The 19646-nt window shown below is 41.9% G+C and overlaps 1 protein-coding gene across 4 annotated transcripts in view; it reads right to left on the bottom strand.

Annotated features, from left to right (window-relative positions):
* EIF2AK4 (eukaryotic translation initiation factor 2 alpha kinase 4) overlaps nucleotides 1-19646 on the bottom strand; it is a 97382-nt gene that overhangs the window by 57282 nt on the left and 20454 nt on the right. For all 4 annotated transcript variants that reach the window (XM_029950209.1, XM_029950210.1, XM_029950212.1 and 1 more), the window contains 7 exons: nucleotides 17478-17558; nucleotides 15326-15474; nucleotides 12019-12134; nucleotides 8513-8670; nucleotides 6446-6981; nucleotides 1545-1651; nucleotides 792-949 (listed from right to left, as the gene is read on the bottom strand). In XM_029950209.1, coding sequence (XP_029806069.1) covers nucleotides 792-949; nucleotides 1545-1651; nucleotides 6446-6981; nucleotides 8513-8670; nucleotides 12019-12134; nucleotides 15326-15474; nucleotides 17478-17558 — 1305 coding nt within the window. The remainder of the gene's footprint in view (nucleotides 1-791; nucleotides 950-1544; nucleotides 1652-6445; nucleotides 6982-8512; nucleotides 8671-12018; nucleotides 12135-15325; nucleotides 15475-17477; nucleotides 17559-19646) is intronic.

The raw sequence follows: 19646 nt of genomic DNA, 5'->3' as shown, positions 1-19646 counted from the left end.
AAAGGACTTCCACAGTTATCTTAGCAACCCTTCCTAATAACTCTCTCAGACTCCTAAATAGGCATATGCCCTCTTGATGGCAGGCCATTTTATTCTGTGAAAGATGACAGGTCTTATATGGATTTAATAGCACAATATTAGCCTGGGTCTCCTAAAGTCAAAATGCCAAAAATTACTTAAGAGCAGCTGAAATCTCTTTCTCAAGGGGTACGTAATCATGAGTCTCCCAAATAGACCACAATGCAGAAGGGAAGACCTAATAGCAGCACACCCTCTGGACACATCACTAGTTTTCTCTCTCAGGAGCAGCTGGAAAATACAAGCCCAGAGATCATCTGGGGCCCTTTCCCAGTGAACTCCCCCTCAGCGCTAACCTTGCAGCCTTTTTTCCACTGCACCTCTGAAAAGCAGATGGGACAAAAAGGACAGAATTCTTTCTGAACCAAAGCACAGAAAAGGAGTCTTCAGGGAGAGGTCTTGGCTCCACTTGAAGGGGTGGTTGTAATCATGCGGTTTTCACGTTAATGGACTGCACCAGGCAATGGAGACATGATACATTCTTAACGTGTCCAGAGTAACTTTCAAGCCTTTTACTCTGCAAAGGTCATGATGATCACAGTTTCAAATGGCCGTGCTCACTTCTCTCCCTACTGTCGAAAAAGAACTTCCTCAAGAAAACCCAAACCCAAACCCAAAAACCAAAAAAGCAAAGACCAAAAAGCAAAAAGCTCTGTGTATGCAGAAATGAACAGAGGAGCTCTGAAGGCCCCGGGCACAACTCTGTACCATACCTTGATGACGGCCCCGAAAGCACCTTTGCCGAGAAGCTGCAATTCTTCAAACTCGATGAAATATCGAGAAAACTGTCTCTGTGTCTCACTAAAGAAGGCCGCACTGGGTAGCTGCTTCCTGGGAATAACGGTCTCAACATAATCTTGTCCTCCAGAGTCTGAGAGAGAACAAAATGTGAGAGGCCAACGAGGCATTAGGAAAACAGCAAGGGACGCAAAACCCAACAAGGAAGCTACTGCTGGAAGAAGAGTCCCAACCAGTAGTTTGATAAGGTTCCTCACACCTGGCACAGACCCTTGAACACTTTTCCTCACCTTGTAGGGTGAGGTGGAATACATATGAGCCCAGGTCTGAGGCGGGGCCTGATAATGAGGAAATGTGACCATGCGATAGAGCCAGAATCCAAACCCATGTCTCCTGGCCCATCCCCGGCTCTGCAGAGGATGCCTAATCTGCTACTTGAGTAGCAACAGGGACACCTGGCTGCACGGCAGTAAAGGGACGTGACAAGAAGGGTTACCCAACACGAAGAGAGGCTCCCCCAATGGACACTTTAATCAGTCAAGGCTGGAAAAACCAGGAGGGCAAAACAGCTCTACGTGCACAGGACACATTCAATGAATGGATTTACGTATAGCTCGGTATAAAACAGATAAAAATCTATGATCCATGCAGTCTGTTCCGGGTTTAGGTTTACTTTCAAAACAATTAATGTCAAGCACGTTTTCGAAAAAGAGCGATGACAGACTCACCCTCAGGACTTTGTTCCAGTAAAGACACTTTCGGCTGAGGATTGATAAAACCGTGTTTCAACAACTGCTGGGGACTCCATCTCTCCTTGTCATCCAAGCAAACACACCTCAGGGACACAGAGAACAAGAGGTTTTCTGTTTTTGTTTTAAATGGATTTATTTTAAAATAAATACACATTAGAAAATTCATGTTGCTTATGGACCAAAATGCACTCATAAAGTGAATACATGTTGAACAGCAGGCTGAGAGTGAGTGAGGAGTCAAAAAAGTTAAAGTCTCAGGGCGCCGGGGTGGCTCAGTTCGTTAAGCATCTGACTTTGGTTCAGGTCATGATCTCATGGTTTGTGGGTTCAATTCCTGCGTCCTGCTCAGAGCCAGGAGCCTGCTTCAGATTCTGTGTCTCCCTTTCTCTGTCCCTCCCCCTCACTCACACTCTGTTTCTCTCTCTCTCAAAAATAACTAAGCATTTAAAAAATTAAAAAAAAAGATATAGTCTCTACAGGCAGGAAGACTTATCTCATGGAACACTTTTTTTTTTTTTACGAGTTTAAGATAGCACAAGTCATGAATTTTCACTCCCATTAATAATTCAATGACTTGCAGTACTAAACCAAGCCTCTCTAGGTGAAAAACATAGCTTTGCAAAGGAAAAGCAAATCTGAAAGCTGATGCAGGATCAGGGTCCAATAAAACAAACTTCGGAGGAAGCCCGCTCATCACAGTAATGATGTAACTTGGTAACAATTAAGGACTATTTTTTTTTTAATCCCACATTCTGTCACATACTTTCTTTTAATTCTCAGTCCTTGAACCTTGTTTGGTGTTCTAGTAATTTTTGTTTTTTCATGAAGGAAGATGCACCATACCTTGAACCCAGTGGTTCTCAAGGTGGGGTCCCTGACCAGCAGCATCACCAGCACTATTACCTGGGTATTTGTTACAAATTCTATTCCGACTCTGTCCTAGTAAATCAGCAACTCTGGGGGGCTGGGCAGTTATCTGTGCTTTACCAAGCTGTCCGGGTGGTTTCAATTCAAGATAAACCCTGAGAACCACTGTTCTAACTAATCTCAGCTGTCTGGCTGTACTGACAATGACCACGTAGCACCACTTGCTAGCACCTGACCCTGACTATCAACAATGTCTCCAACAGAACCAACCATCCCTGTGAATTTTGTACCTCAAATCTGTAGCTACCAAGTGGTAGCAACCACCACCTGAAAGGGTAACATTTTATCTTTCTATGTAGCATTAAAATGCAAAGCACTTCTAATTTCATACCTTGAGAAGGACAAGAAAAAAAAAATCACAATAAAAGCATTTGTGTAAGATACTGTTTTTCCCCTAAATTTAAGGTTAATTTTAATTACCTTAAATCGAAACAAGAATACCTTCTCCTCAAAAATGTTAAAACCTTATTATGATAAAGACTTTGACCAAACCCCCATCTCTCTCCAATTCCTCCACTCCCCTGTCATTCCAGACTTTATTTTTCTATGCATTTAACATAGTTTTGCTTTGTGGATACTGCTTTCGCGTCCCCCCCCCCCACCCCACCCCCATGACTTCACCTTGTATAATCCTCAACTTGCTTTTTTCATTTGATCATGTAAAAGGTTCTGTGCTCAACTCCACTGCTGGGGACTAGCGGGTAGGGGACCAAATAATTCTCTGACACCAGCTGGGTGTCCAACAATTCAACTCAATTCTGATGCTACCCACCTGGAGACAGCATCCGATCCCACAGGTCCGAGGGTTCAGTCCCTTAAGACTGCCTCCCAATCCCTTGCAGATGCCGGTCACAGCCTGTGCTTTCAGCCAACCAGCTACAGATCGACCAACCAGCTACAGATCGGAGGCTCCAAAAAAACCCCTCCCTGAGTTCCTTTAGTCTGCTAGAGTGCTTCCAGAACTCAGAGAAACATTTACTAGATTACCAGTTTCTTACGTAAGGATAGAACTCAGAACAGTCAGAAGAAATGCATAGGGCAAAGGGAGCGTGGGTGGCTCAGTTAGTTAGGCGTCCGACTTCAGGTCAGGATCTGGCAGTTCTCAAGTTCAAGCCCTGAGCTGGGCTCCATGCTGACAGCTCTGAGCCTGGAGCCTGCTTCAGATTCTGGGTCTCCATCTCTCTCTGCCCGCCCCCCTTCCCCACTAGTACTCTGTCTGTCTCTCTCTCTCTCTCTCTCTCTCTCTCAAAAATAAATAAAACATCAAAAATTTAAAATAAATAAGAAATGCATAGGGTGAAGTGTGTGGAGATATCACAGGGTTTCCAAGCCCTCCCCCTCCAGGCTCACCTCCCTCCAAACACCTCCACGTGCTCACTAAGCTGCAAACCCCCGTGCTTTTGGGCTTCTGTGGAGAATGCACTGTATAGCCACGATTGATTAAATCACTGGCCGCTGGTGCTGAGTGAGAGGGCTGGGTTCTCAGGTCAGTTCTCCAGGCAACCAGCCCCATCCTCAGGCGTGGTCCAAATTTCACCTCAGCAACATAACAAGGGACACCCTTACTGCTCTCACAGCTTCAGAAATTCTAATGGTTCTAAGAGCTCTGTGCTTGAAACAGGATGTAAACTTATATTTCTTATCACCATGTGTCTTAGAGACCTTTCCAAGAGCTTTTTGAACTTAGCAGAATTTATTTACATTACATATACCTTCTTCTACTGTTGAATATTTAGATAATTTCTAGTTTTTCATGTACATAAAAAAATGCTGCAATGAACATCCCTATATACATCCTGTTGGGTTTCTGAAGCGCATTGTCAACTCTAACTCAACTATGACAGTAATCAAGAAAAACTGCAAAGCCTACCTAGAATGAATTGTATCTTAAAGAGATTTTATAGCCTCCATGATCGGTTAAAAAGTTGAAATTTTCTGGGGTGCCAGGATGGCTCATTTGGTTAAGGATCTGACTTTGGCTCACGTCATGATCTTGCGGTTTGTGGCTTCAAGCCCTGAGTTGGGATCTGTACTGACAGCTCAGAGCCTGGAGCCTCTTTTGGATTCTGCGTCTCCCTCCCTCCCTTTCTGTCTCTGTCTCTCTCTGTCTCTGTCTCTCTCTCTCTCTTTTGGATTCTGCGTCTCCCTCCCTCCCTTTCTGTCTGTCTGTCTGTCTGTCTCTCTCTCTCTCTCTCTGTCCCTCCCCTGCTCACACTCTTTCTCTCTCTCAAAAATAAATTTAAAACATTAAAAAAATAAATAGACATTAAAAAAAATTTTAAAGATGAAATGTTCTAAGCCACCAATTTTGGCACCATGGTAGCCATAAGTAGCAGAGGCAAATGTTCGGTCCAGCGCTGAAAAGGGATGAAGCGTCTGAAAGCTGACTGTTCTCTCTGCTGAGGGCGGTGCTCACCTACAAAAGCTCAGCACAGGCCACGTGATAGGTGTGAGCTCACTTAATCCTCTCAACCACATCATGAAGGAGGCGGTGCTATTACTAAATAAAAAGTAAATCATTAAATTAAAATGATCCATTTTACAGGGACAAAACTCTTGGCGGAGAATTTAAGTACTCAGCTAATAAGGGGGAGGGTGGGATCTGAATCCAGCTGTCTGGCTCCAGTCTGGGCTCTTTCCCATCACAGAGACTTGAGAGGAACAAAATCTTTCTCCAGGGGATTCACTTATAAGTAAAACATCCAACTACAAATGAACCATAGCCGTGCTGGTGCTGTTTGTGAATGATTTCTTTCTTCTTTTAACTGGGGCTGGACAGCAAAGGAAGTATAATACGTGCAGCTGCTCCTTCACCGAGGGGTCCATCACACTGGTCTAGGATGACGGAGGAATATACCAAAAATCTAAACGACAACCATGTTGAAGAGTAAGAAATGGGGGCACCTGGTGGCTTAGCCAGGTGAGGGTCGACTCTTGATTTCAGCTCAGGTCGTGATCTCAGGTTCGTGAAACTGAGCCCTACGTTGGGTTCTACACGGACAGCACAGAGCTAGCTTGGGATTCTCTCTCCCCGCTCCGTCCCTCCCCAGCTATTTGCTCTCTCTCTCAAAATAAACAAACATTAAAAACATACATAAAATTACTTAAAAAAGAAATGTAGGGAGTGGATAAACATGAATGGTTGGATAAAAGAAATACAGTAAGAAACAAGACAGAGTGCAGGAAAAGGAAGAACCAGTCCAGGTCAACTTCTGCAGGAAGGCAGGACTAAGGGAGCATCTAGAAAAGCCCAGACTGAAGGGATCTTAGTTCCCATTTCACAGAGGAACCAAGAGCACCTAGGCCTGGCTTGGATACAGCAGAGAGGCGGGGCTAACCTGGAAGGTCCTAAGGGGAAGGACCCAGACAAAAACTGTAGGCCCTCAGTGAACCCCTCGGTAAAGATTCTCTGAAAGCTTTTAGACTTGGCTCTACGATGAAATGTGCACCTGTAATGTACAAGTATCGGAAAATCCGATGGCTAGTGTGAGACCGTCACTCAGTCTATGACTTGGCTGAATGACACAGTGCCAATGAAGAATGGTTAGGAAGCACAAGGGGCAGAGTCACACTCCTCGATGGAGGAGGCCCCGTCTTGACCCTTTAGGAACCAGCAGCAAAGGTAGACAGAGAGGGTCTTCCATTTAGAACTCTTGTGGCACTTCTCCTTGTTAACTTCCTAGATATACCAGGCTCTCCCCAAAAGCAGTTTGAAAACCTATTACTAAGCCCAAGTGAATTTAGGAGAATGTGTGAATTAAGGGAATAAAAATCGTAAGCAAGAAAACAGAACCTGTATGGCTGGGAAAGGATTGAGAGGACAAAGAATAAACTCCAATCCTGTTCCTCACTTTTCAGCTTAAACACATCCCTTAGATGGTGAGGACATGTAAGCATAGTTCAATGTTCAGGAGTAAAGTGTGATGAGAGAGAATCTCAGAGATACTCACTTCTTTAGAAAATCTTGGAAGTCAGCTGGCAGGTCACTAGGGATGGTCACAGGGTACTCTCCACATTCTTGTCCTTGGCTGAGGGAGATCAGGAGGAGGCCAAGACACCAAACATCTCCTTTCTTCCCAGTTTTATAAGGCAGGGCACTGTCACTGAAACTAACTCGGCTTTGCTCAAATACGTCCTCCTTGCAAATGTCTGCTAGGCGCTTAGAAATGCTGTAGTCTGTAATCTTGACATTGCCCTCTGCATCCACCAACACACTGGACGCGCTCAGAACCTTGTGCACCACATCATTGCTGTGCAAATAACTGAGGCCTGACAAGAGCTGAGCTGCGTACTTGCGGAGCTGATGAACGGGGACAGAGCCTGAGTGGCTCAAGTGTGCGGCGAGGGAGACCCCGTTAATGTGCTCCAATAAAATGTCCACCACGATGGAGTCATCTTGCTCTTTGAGATTCATTGCAAGGTAGTGTACTACATTTGGATGGCTCAGTTTTACCAGTGAGTTGAATTCCGCTTCTGCCCCTTGGATCTAATAAGGAAAAACACCACTAAAATAATATTGCATTTGCCAGCATTAACTGGTATTTCACTCCAAAGGTAAAATATTTAACAGAAAATGTATTTTCAAAGGAGAACAAATATGTTCTGAACGGTATCGTCCCCTAAATTATGTGGCCAACCTAATGGTACGTGAAGATGAAAGCAAAATAATTATCAACTTCTGTGACCTCAAAATCTAGTGTACAAATTACTATAAAATTGGTGAACGGCTCTTAAAAGCAACTTATTTTGTCATAAGGCCAGCAGGAAAAAAAAGAAACACTAATTCTTTAAAATACCTTTCCTGGGGCACCTGGGTGGCTCAGTCAGTTAAGCATCCAACTTTGGCCCACGTCATGATCTCACAGTTTGTGGATTCAAGCCCCACGTCGGGCTCTGTGCTGACAGCTCAGAGCCTGGAGCCTGCTTCGGATTCTGTGTCTCCCTCTCTCTCTGCCCCTCCCCCACTCACTCTCTCAGAATAAAATAAAGACATAAAAATAAATAAATAAATAAATAAATAAATAACAGACCTTTCCTGACTGGAGTTTCAGGCAAGCTCAGTCAATGGACACCCATTTTGGGTATAAAGATCATTTAAAAAGAATAAAAATAAGTCTTTAAAAACAAATGGGAGCAGGGGTGCCTGGGTGGCTAGGTCGGTTGAGTGTCTGACTCTTGATTTTGGCACCTGTCATGATCTCATGGTCTTGAGAGCGAGGCCCACATCAGGCTCCAAACTGAGCAGGGAGCCTGCTTGAGATTTTCTTTCTCTCTCTCTCTCTCTCTCTCTCTCTCTCTCAACAAATAAACATTAAAAAAAAAAACATTTAAAACACATAATAAGTTAAAAAAATTTAAAAATAAGGTGCCTGGGTAGTTTAATCAGTTTAAGCATCCAACTCTTGATTTCAGCTCAGGTCATGATTTCACAGTTCATGAGATTAGCCCTCCCTGCATGGGGCTCTGCACTGACAGGGTGGAGGCTGCTTGGGATTCTCTCTCTCTCCCTTTCTCTGACCATCTCACATTCACTCTTCCTCAAAATAAATAAACATTAAAAAAAATTAAAAAACAAAAAAAACTCCACCTTTCCTAATTACAAGGATTCAATGTCAACATTTTAGTAAGTACTAACACAGAAAGGAAACACCCACAAATTATCTAGATGGTCACCACCCAAATACAACCATTATGATTTCAGTGTATTTCCTTCCAGTTTTTCTACCCTAAATACACATTTATTTTTGGGGGGGATGGCTATTAATACCATAATAGAGGCTGAGAACAGAGGTACAGAAAACAGCCTTACAGTCACACCCAGGTTATGAGAGTTGTGCCAGAGTCAGCAAGGGGCCGAGGAAACTCTGGAATGGGGGCAGGTCCCCCGCCAGCCCCTCTGGTTCAACGGATCTCAGACCATTCTGTCGTCTTTGCTAGCCAAACAAACACACAGCTCTTTTGTGCTGTTACCTCCTCATTTCAAAGTGACACCGCTGCTTAGGGTGTCAGATGCCCACCTGTTTTTTGCACTTATCAATCTTCTCCTTCTCTTGGCTGGTAAGGAACGGACCCATTTTTCTCTGCCACTGAAGGACCCACTCATACAATGAGACAAAGTTGCCAGTGGCCGTTTCCAAAGCATTGTAAACTAATTTTCCAAGCTGCTCATCACTGCCTGCACATCGAAAGAAAATATAATGAAATCTCACTGGGATATTTTTGGTGGAGGTAAAGAAAGGGGATATATCTTCATTCATTCATTCATTCATTCATTCATTCTACAGTAGACATACCATACGCTAACTTTATAAATAATATGATTTCATGGAACACATGCTCTTTTGTAGCCAAATTTATAATATTTAACAACACACTCTGAACCCTTAAATATTAATTTTTATAAAAGGAAGATAAATGAGATTTTAATATCAGATCAGTGTTTTTTCCTCTACTAGCCATTATTCAGTGTTACTTTTACAACCGTTTCACTTCTGATGACTATGCCTACGGGGGCGACAGCTATTAATTTGATGGAAGGAATCTGGAAATAGGAACACTCCAAGATAACTCCATTGACGTAGATTAGTGGGCACAGTAAAAAGAAGTTTTAATAATTTGGGAATTTTAAGATATCAATGACCTTCTTCCTACAAAATTTGAATATGGTCAGCAAATAGGCCAATGGCTTTTGAAGGAAGGAACCAGAAATAACAGTTTAAATTTAAAGCTAGAGACCTTTTTATTTAGTGATCAGCATATGGTTTCCACTTGTGCCTGGGAGAGCTAAATTTCCGTAACCAATTTTCCTTAAAGACTATAATAGAAAATTACCCAAAAAATTGGAAATGGAGGAAAGCATCACCTACAATATCATCATTTTGTTTTATTTCTCTTCCTACTCCATTTTTTTTTCCTAATCTACCAGATCATAGTATATATAACAGGGTTTCTCATCTTTGACACTATGGACAATTTAGACTAAAATCTTTTGTTGAAAAGGGCTGTCCTGTGCACTGTGAGACGTTAAGCAGTATCCCTGGCCTCTACACCAGTAGCATCCCTACCCTAGTCTTAACCATCAAAAATATGTCCAGAAAGCACCAAATGTCCCCCAGGGGACAAAAATGCCCTCGGTTGAGAACTACTGATATCTAGTATTTTGTCTATTTCTTGTAGTATATAAATAATATCTTTCCATGATGCTACACTGTCTTCATAGTGAAAAAGTCTTAAAGAAATAATGATAATTATTTTTATTCACTTAAAAACGAAAAGTAATCTGTATTTACAAGACAAAGTGGTCTTAGCAAAGTCTAGATCTAATTCACCTAGACTTTTTACCTGAAAGGCAGTTTTTATCTCATCAAAATGCTGGCAATTTGGGGCGCCTGGGTGGCTCAGTCAGTTGGCCTCTGACTTTGGCTCAGGTCATGATCTCACGTTTGTGGGTTCGAGCCCCACATTGGGCTTTGTGCTCATAGCTCAGAGCATGGAGCCCGCTTCGGATTCTGTGTCTCCCTATCTCTCTGCCCCTCCACCTCTAATTGCTCTGTCTCTCTCCATCTCAAAAATAAATAAAACATTAAAAAAATATTTTTTTAATGCTGGCAATTTAAGACATTTTAATTAAAATGATCAGTTATGCTGGTTATAAATAATTCCTGACATTCTTAGCCTACGTGGAAAGAAACCTTGATGTTTGAGAATTTGTCAACCAAAGGAAGCAACCTGTGGAATGTAGCGTCTAAGCAGTACACATTGGGAAACACATTTTAAAATGTTTATGGGATGGAATGCGATGTTATTGACACAAAGCCTAATTAGATGTGGGCATTATACGGTACAATGTCGTGCAATATTTGCCTCCTCAACTGGAACCAGGTGAGTATCTCTTAATTGCTGGTTGGAATTTGTGTTTTTTGGATTATATATTTGTTATCACCACCCTCCTCTTGTCACTTTTTTGTGATGGGGGTAATAAAAGAGACAAAAGAATACATTGCAATGAGGCTGAAGGTAACTAGGTTACAAACGGAATTGCAACTGAGACTCTATACAGTCATTTGTACAGTTTCTATAGTGCTTTATGCATCAGCTTTCTCTGCTCCTAATAGCTTTATGTTGATAAACGAAAGCCAATTAGTTCATCTTTTATAAACAATATTTTGTAGAAAATCAGGACATATTTTAAAAATTAGACCTGTTCTGGAAAGCAAAACAAATAATTTACTTGACAGTTTTATATAAAAATGTTCCGATTGCAAAAGTGTCTCCTAATGAGGGTATTAACTAAGGTAAAGCAGTCTAATGAGTACCAGTGAGACCGAGCTAAGGTAATAAGCAACTGGATTAATTTGCCTTCCTGATTTCCCCAGATTATTGAAGGTAGTGCATTTTATGTTGCCAGTTTGGGAGTCTGAAATGCCTCTGAGTCAAGGGCATCTCAGGTTCAAGGTTATGAACCTGTCTAAATGGTTGCTTTGTGTGAATACAGCACACTCTGTGTCCACACAGTCCTGTGCGGTTCAGGCTGCGTTCTGTCGGCCAAGGTTAAGTGTCCAGTTCAGAGACTATTCGAATAATCGGTGTCTTCTCCCTCTATCTGCTGCCTGCTCCCTGGCAACTACCTCCCTCATCTGTATCTCCTTAAAGGGAAAAAGACAGCAAAAGAAAGTGAACTCCATTTGGGTAATTTGGCTGTTAGCAATGGTTAAGAATATTCATGAGACCAGGGCACCTGGGTGGCTTAGTCAGTTACGGGTCTGACTTCAGCTCAGGCCATGATTTCACGGTTCGTGGGCTTGAGCCCTACATCAGGCTCTGTGCTGACAGCTCAGAGCCTGGAGCCTGCTTCGGATTCTTTGTCTCCCTTTCTCTCTGCCTCTCCCCTACTCATGCTCTGTTTCCCTATCTCAATAATAAACAAACAAACAAAAAAGAATATTCATGAGACTAAAAACTAAATTGTCAGATTCACTATATGCAAGTAATCCCTATACCAAGTAGTGGTGTATCTATATGGCTGATAAAAGATTCCCATTTAGGACAAAAAAGTAGATAATGAAAGGGTGATTTTAATATAAACAATTGCCAAGAGAAAAATACTATTCAGATGGATAGCATCTTTTAAAAAATTAGACTTCGGTCATGAAAGATAACAAACATTAGAACTCATTTTGTTACACATATTTTATCAGCAATTGATGTGCATGATACAAAATTCTACTGATTTGCAGTCAACGTTTTGGTTTCCAAAAGCTTGACTCATTATAAAAATGGCAAATTTTAAATTATCTTTAACAACATTTCTAAGAGCTTAGGTCTTCTTTGACTTTCATCTGACAGAAGGGGAAACTTGACTGCTTTCTCATTTTGGTCATTAGGTAATAGGAACCAGAATACTTATGGACTTAATAGACCTCCCTGGACCACACTGGTTTAGACAACACAGTCCATTCCACTCTGTTCTTTCATGGTGAACTTTTGTTAGAATAACTGAAATGAAGTTAGCAAGGTTACTCACCAGTGCATTTCCCTTTGTAAACCATGAGCTGGTCAGGACTACCCACAGAAAAATATAGGACTTCGCAAGAGCCAGGAGAATCTTCACTACTACATATAGAATACTGCCGTTCTCGCCTTAAAAAATAAATGTGGACAATGATTTCTTTTAAGATTAACACAGGAAATTCTTGCCCTTCCATTTTCTCCTGTTTACTAGCCCATTCACTCTCTAGCATCTATCTCTACTAGGAATTGAGGTGAAGTGCTAATGGGAATTTGTTCAACCCCCACCCCCACTCCATTGAGGTCTTCTCCACATGAACTCTGCAAACCCCTGACTCTAGATCTGCGCTGTCCAATATGGTAGCCACTAGCCACATGCGGCTATTTAGATTTAATTAACATGAACTTAAAAATTCAGTTCTTCAGCTGCAGTACCCAAATTTTAGTACTTACTCAGTAGCCACGAGTGACCAGTGGCTACCATATTGGACAGCACTGACAGGCAATGTTGCCATCATCACAGAAGTTCTACAGCAGTGATTTAGCTTAGTCCTAAATTGATCCCACATCTCTGCATTCCCATGCACCTGCACAACTGGAGAAAGCTGCAAATGGGGGGTTGGAGCACTACAAATTTCTTTTCTCCACTTGTGTCCCCAACCACTACATACTCTCATTCATTGTCTCACTTGTCTTTGATACGTATGCTCAGCCAATTCACTGTATGACTTCTCCAAAATGTTCAATGCCCACCACCTTCTCCCTTCTTTCCCTTGCCCTGCTTTTTTTCTGATCAAGCAAAGTAGTGAGTTTTATCAAAGTGGTGAGTTTTATCTTAAAGACAAAAAGCTGGGAAGCAAGGTTATAATGCAAAAATAATAATCGGGACATATAAATGAATCAACCAGCAGACGCTGCAGGAAAGAGGCAAAGGAGAAACAGGATTGGACACCTGTGCAAAATGCTTTCAGGAGGCACAAGGGCAGATCTCTGGAAAGCAGCCCTCTCATTCAAAGCAATGAGCATAATCTTGACTTCTACTTTCACCGAGAACATGAAGCCATGGGCGGTGAAGCCCACTCTATCATTCCACCTATAATGCTTCTTGGCATTTGCATTATTCTTTCTTTTTCCCAGACAGTGAAGGACAGCAACGCTGTTCCTCAGTTCCATTCTCTAGAGTCTCTGAGATCTTGGTCCATCAGCTAGTCCTTCTCTCCTCCATGTTCAATCTGCCCCTCCATCTAGGTTCCTTCCCCTCAGACTACAGCTCTCTCCAGGGTCCACATTCCCCTTCCTCAATCCTGCTCCCACCCCCTCTTATTCCTCCCTTTCAAACTTCTACATCTGGCTGTCTCCACTTCTGTGCCTTCTCTTTAATCCTCATGCTACTGCAATGTCAAAAATCCACCATCACTCTCCTACCCACCCTCAATCTAGTTTTGCCCCCTGGCTCTTTTATTTTGGTTGGTGGCACAGTCATCCATTCTGTCTCTAGTCAGAAACATGCGAGCCTCCCCAAACCCCTAGATCTTTCACATGTAGTGGATCCCCAAGTACCACCCTCTCTTCTCCAATTCCCCTGCCCCGCTCAGATCATCACCAACGTTCTCCTGGACACATGATATACTCCTTTATTAACTAGTCTCTCCACCTCCAACCTGCGTGTCTTCCCCTCCCCCCAGCCCCTCCCACACTGCTGACAAGGCCTATTAAGATTTAGTCTCTCATACCACATATGTGTCTACACATTCCAAACACCAGGGAATGGCAGATACACTGTAGTTCTGTTTAAATTTCGACTTCTCAATTTCTTTGTGCAACCAAGGACACACTGAAATTTATAGAAAAAAACATAAAAGCAAAGGTTTAAAATGCTATGGTAGGCTTATTAACATAAATTATCCAGAAGCACCTCTACATTTGCTCTGCTCCCTCCAACAGATGGTGCTAACAGATATTTCAGCCTGTGTCATCCTTAAGTCGTTTACAGTGTGTAAATGCTTCATTTAAAGGTGTTTTAGAATATTAATCATTATATCATGACTATTGAGTACAAACACAACAAGAATGTTATGAGTTTTACTAAGAAAAGATGTATATGAGGATTGAATGAAAAATTGAGATTATTTTAAAAGTGAAGGTGTCAAGAAAACACTAAATGTGGTACAAACAGAATAGACTGTTTAGCAGCAATAACAGTTCTGAAAGATTAAAGGTACATCACACAAAGTTCGAAGAGGAGGGATAAAGAGGAAAAACCCAGTGTCACTGATCGTTCCTGTTTTCACCCGAGAGATGTATATACACTGTCGAGACATGTATATATATGTATTCAGACTGTCTATTTTGGACTTGTCCAGAATTGAGTTTAGAATAACCTTTAGGAAATTCATTCAGGGGCGCCCGGGTGGCTCAGTCGGCTGAGCGACGGACTTCGGCTCAGGTCATGATCTCACAGTTTGTGGGTTTGAGCCCCACATTGGGCTCTGTGCTGACAGCTCAGAGCCTGGAGCCTGCTTCGGATTCTGTGTCTTTCTCTCTCTGCCCCTCCCCTGCTCACGCTCTGTCTCTCTCTGACTCTCAAAAATAAATAAACGTAAAAAATAAAATAAAATAAAAGGAAATTCATTCATAAGTAAAACAACTTCTGAACTCCATCAGAAATAGTCATCCTGAGGAAAACAAATGGAATTTAGAAGCAGTAACACTGGTCTCAGAGAGGAGGATCTATTCTAAATTACGGAATGTTTACAGGGGTTGCAATATCATTAGGAACATCACCCATGTTTTCAATTTTTCCAGGTAGCTGTGGCAGTACATAAAGACAAAAGGTGTTTTAAACAAAACTGCCAAATGTTATTAACTACATCTTGTAAAAAAGAGTTAAAGATAATTCAATTTTAGAAAACTAAATTAGGTGTCTGAGACCTTGATACCTGAAAAAACAAGGAACGATGATTTAAAAAAAAAAAAAAAAGCCAAGAAGCAAAGGGGCGCCTGGGTGGCTCAGTCAGTTAAGCATCCGACTCTTGGTTTTGGCTCAGGTCATGATCTCACATTTCCTGAGTTCAAGCTCCACACTGGGCTCTGCATGGACGGCATGGAACTTGGTATTCTCTCTTTTCTGCTCTCTCCACCCCTATCCTACTTTCTCTCCCTCAAGGTAAATAAATAAACTAAAAAAAAAAAAAACAAAAAGATTTATAGGCTTTGAAAGAGTTACTAAAACTATTATCTGAAAATTCCATCACATGGCACTACAAGGTATTTTATTTCTTCTACAACCTTCTCCTTCCAGATCAGAAATCCTAGGGACTTACTTAGACCTTCCAGAGGAGTTGGTCCGATGTTTACCATTTCCTACAAAGTCGGGAGAGCCTCCATGTAGAATGGCACCTGTTCTATGTCCTCCCAGATCTTTCCTAGAGTTTTGATCTTGGTTTGACAAACATGAAATTTCCAAACGTTCCTAGAACACAGAAAAGTAAAACCTACTTTAAATACAAGTCATAAATAAGTGACAATCCCTGTACCTAATCATTAATTCAGCAAAAGAGTGCAAATTTTATTTAACTTGAATGCTTTCAAGTAGAATAAAGTTGAACTTAACTTTTAAAAATTTAACATCCATATGGCACCTGGGTGGCTAAGTCGGTTAAGTTTCTGACTTCAGCTGAGGTCATGATCTCATGGTTTGTGAGTTTGAGCCCTGCATCGGACTCTGTGTGGACAGCTCAGAGCCTGGAGCTTGCTTCAGATTCTGTGTCTCCCTTGCTCTCTGCCCCTCCCCTGCTCACATTCTGTGTCTTTCTCTGTCAAAAATAAACATGGGGGCGCCTGGGTGGCTCAGTCGGTTAAGCGTCCAACTTCAGCTCAGGTCATGATCTCGCAGTCCGTGAGTTCAAGCTCTGCATCAGGCTCTGTGCTGACAGCTAGCTCAAAGCCTGGAGGCTGCTTCGGATTCTGTATCTCCCTCTTTCTCTGACCCTCCCCTGCTCGTACTCTCTCTCAAATATAAACAAAATAACATTAAAAAAAAAAAGAAAGAAAATGCTTAGAATCTCAGAAGATGCATGAGAAGTTAGGAAGAAAAGCAAAAGTGGGTTAAGAGAAGAAGGAGATATTCAAAGAGAATGCTGACGGACAGGTGGATCAGAGCAAGACAAAGCTGGAGGAAACTGTCCTAGCTTACATTTGTGTAGGGCTCTGTGCTTTCAGAGGACACTTACGTATGGAAATAACTATATGAGAAGGAAGGAAGGCACCATCAGCCCCATTTTAAGGGATGAGGAAACAGTCACATTTAATTCCACCTGTCAAGGTCACGGAGCTGGCAGTTAAAACACCATATTTGGGTTTTTTTCTTTTTAACATTTTATTTATTTTTGAGAGAGAGAAAGAGAGAGAAAGAGAGAGAGAGAGAGAGAGAGAGAGAAAGAGAGAAAGAGAGAAAGAGAGAGAGAGAGAGAGAAAGAAAGAGAGAAAGAGAGAAAGCGAGAGAGAGAGAGAGAGAGAGAGAGAGAGAGAGAGAATGAGCAGGGGAGAGGCAGAGAGAGAGGGAGACAGACTCCATGAAGCAGGCTCCAGGCTCTGAGCTGTCAGTACAGAGCCTGACGTGGATCTCAAAGCTGTGAACCACGAGACTATGACCTGAGCCAAAGTCGGACACTGAACCAACTGAGCCACCCAGATGCTCCTAAAAATGCCAAAGCTTTAAGCCAGGTGCTCCCTCCTTGTACATCAGTGCCTCCTCCCAACCCCCTCCATAGTTGCCCTTCAGTAAAATGCCAAAGTTCTACAAAGATTTGTGACCGAGTTGCATTCAGGAAAAATAAAGAGAAAAGGGCTTTATCTTTTTCCACCGCCTGCTTTTTAAACCTGCCCTGCGGGATCCTTCTTTTCCATCACTGAATGAAATCTAAAGCAGAACCATGTAATTTCCATTCACTCTTCAGTTGAATAGTTGTTCCCAAGTACTTATTAAGAATTAAAAAAGAAAAATGGAATTCCAGACTGAATTATCAAAACTTCGATCCCCGTTCTCCCTTGACTCATTTGATAAAGTACTGTAATTCCATCAGGTAACACACAACTCTCCGTTTTGCTTCCTCTTGGGAGAATCTAACATACACAAAGGGAGCACCTCAGTGTCTCAGTTGGTTCAGTGTCCAACTCTTGATCTTGGCTCAGAACGTGATCTCACAGTTCATGAGTTTGAGCCTGCTTGGGATTCTCTCTCTCCCATTCTGCCCTTCCTTCACTCTCTCTCTCTCTCTCAAAATAAATAAATTTTTAAAAAATAATAAAAAATAAAATACACAATGAATACTACTTGGGGGATTTTTTTTTTTTAGTGCTTCATTTTCAGCTTTACTATTACTAACACAGGAGAGGAAAACATCATCAATGGAAATAACATTTTATGTTTAGCAAAATGTAGAGTATTCTAGTATGGTACAACATATAGAGTACCTGTTTAGCCATTTCTTTCCTTTTTCTCTCTTCTTTTATCTCTTCTTTCCTTCTCTGAATCTCATGAAGGATTTCACGTTGCTGAAAGAAATCACACTGCCGTCAAGTGCCAATCTCTGAAACCCAGGTAACATAGAAATTCTACAACCACAACAAAACCTTTTGCATTTCTGTCATTCAAGCCCTCCTTTCCTAAAAGGCCTGAATATGCAGAACCTGACAACACACTGTAGTTAGGCCGGTTTTAGCAAGTCTTATGTAGTAGTTGTTCCCATTTAGTATGGTTTCAAGAGTCTGGGGAGGGCAGGGAGGACTCCCCACTCTTCATGTTTCTATGTAGAAAGACTTTCACTACAGCATCCATCGGCCGCCCACTTCTCCCCACCTTGACCTAGTCTCCCCTCTTTGATGTCTGCCTGTCTTGGAGAACATGCATGTGTGTCTGCCCTCTGCCCAGGGGTGTGGGGCCAACATGGTGAAGGTGGGCTGGGCTGTCTCCAGGGCCTTGACCAGCAACGGCAATGACCCAGGCACCATACCTACATGCTATAGACCTTCAGCTGCATTCTCTAGTTTGCTCAGTATTAAAAGTAGTATTTTGGGGGCGCCTCAGTCAATTGAGCGTCTGACTTCAGCTCAGGACATGAACCCACGGTTTGTGGGTTCGAGCCCCGCATCGGGCTCTGTGCTGACGGCTAGCTCAGAGCCTGGAGCCTGCTTCTGATTCTGTGTGTCCCCCTCTCTCTGACCCTTCCCAGCTCATGATCTGTCTGTCTCTCAAAAATAAATGTTAAAAATTTTTTTTAAAAAGTAGTATTTTGATCTCCATCCATTGACTTCTATATCTGTTGCTCAAGTGGATCCAAATTAAGGTTAAGAAAAATAGTGGGTATTTTTTTATGAGTCCCCTAAAATTACAGGTATAGTGAGTTCAAGCCCCACATGGGGCTCGCTGCTGGCAGTACAGAACTCTCTTCAGATCCTCTTCCTCCTCACTTTCCACTCCTCCCCTGCTTGTGCTCTCTTCTGAAAAATAAACAAACATTAAAGATTCTCTCTCTCTCCCTCTGCCCCTCTCTCCTACTTCTCTCGCTTTCTAAAATAAATAAATAAATGAAAATAAATAAAGTAAAATTCCAGTATAAATATCAAAACCACTAAAAGACTTAGCAATAACTGTCAAAATGAAAAAATTACCCAAAACTTATAGGTGAACAGTATACCAAAACAAGATTGTTAGCCAAATATTCACTATCTAAGAAAAATGTGCCTTCCGAAATTATAACTAGGCTACACAATTAAATAGGAGATAAGAGGTAAGAAATGAAGGGGCCCACAAAGAGACAGGTGTTAACATGAGCACAGGATGAACAAAATGAAGGGGGAAAAAAACCAAAACCAGGAGGAGAACCTAAGAAAGACAGATTAACAAAACCCTAGAAGCAACTGCAAGAAATAGTAATATCAGGGGGCACCTGGGTGGCTCAGTCAATTAAGCGTCTGACCTTGGCTCAGATCATGATCTCACAGTTCTTGGGTTCGAGCCCTGCATCGGGCTCTGGATGGACAGCTTAGAGCCTGGAGCCTGCTTCGGATTCTGTGTCTCCCTCTCTCTCTGCCCCTCCCCACTCACGCTCTGCCTCTCTCTCTCAAAAATAAACATAAAAAAAAGAAATAATAACACAGTAACAACTACAGGAAGAAAACTAGAAAGCCTCACCAAGAGATAAAAATAAATGGAGAAGAACATTTCTGGATAGGAAGTCTGAATATTGTCAAGACGTCACTTCTTCCTAAATAAATAGATAAGTCTAGTGCAGAGAGTTTGTTTTGATATTGAGAGAACAATTCTGCAGTTCACCTGTAAGATAAGTGGGTGAGAAGAGTGAGGAAGAAACAAAAGTACAAATAACGGAAGATGAAGAGAGGGGATGTGACTTTTCAGATATCAAAGTATTATAAAAGAAACTAATTCAGAGTCTGGTAGGGACTCAAGAAAAAACATTGAACAAAATACATAATTCACAAATAGAACTTAGTACATACAAAGAGTTAACGCACACTTTGAAAGAAATATTACAAATCAACTAAGAAAAAAACGTTGAGAGGGAAAAAACAACAACTTAGGACGCTCATTTTTATAGCCCACACCAAAATATGTTATAGGTA

This window comes from Suricata suricatta, chromosome 9 (assembly GCF_006229205.1).
Source record: "Suricata suricatta isolate VVHF042 chromosome 9, meerkat_22Aug2017_6uvM2_HiC, whole genome shotgun sequence".
Lineage (NCBI taxonomy): Eukaryota > Metazoa > Chordata > Mammalia > Carnivora > Herpestidae > Suricata > Suricata suricatta.
The sequence above is the reverse complement of the archived record's forward strand: the minus strand, read 5'-3'. Positions and strand labels throughout refer to the sequence as shown.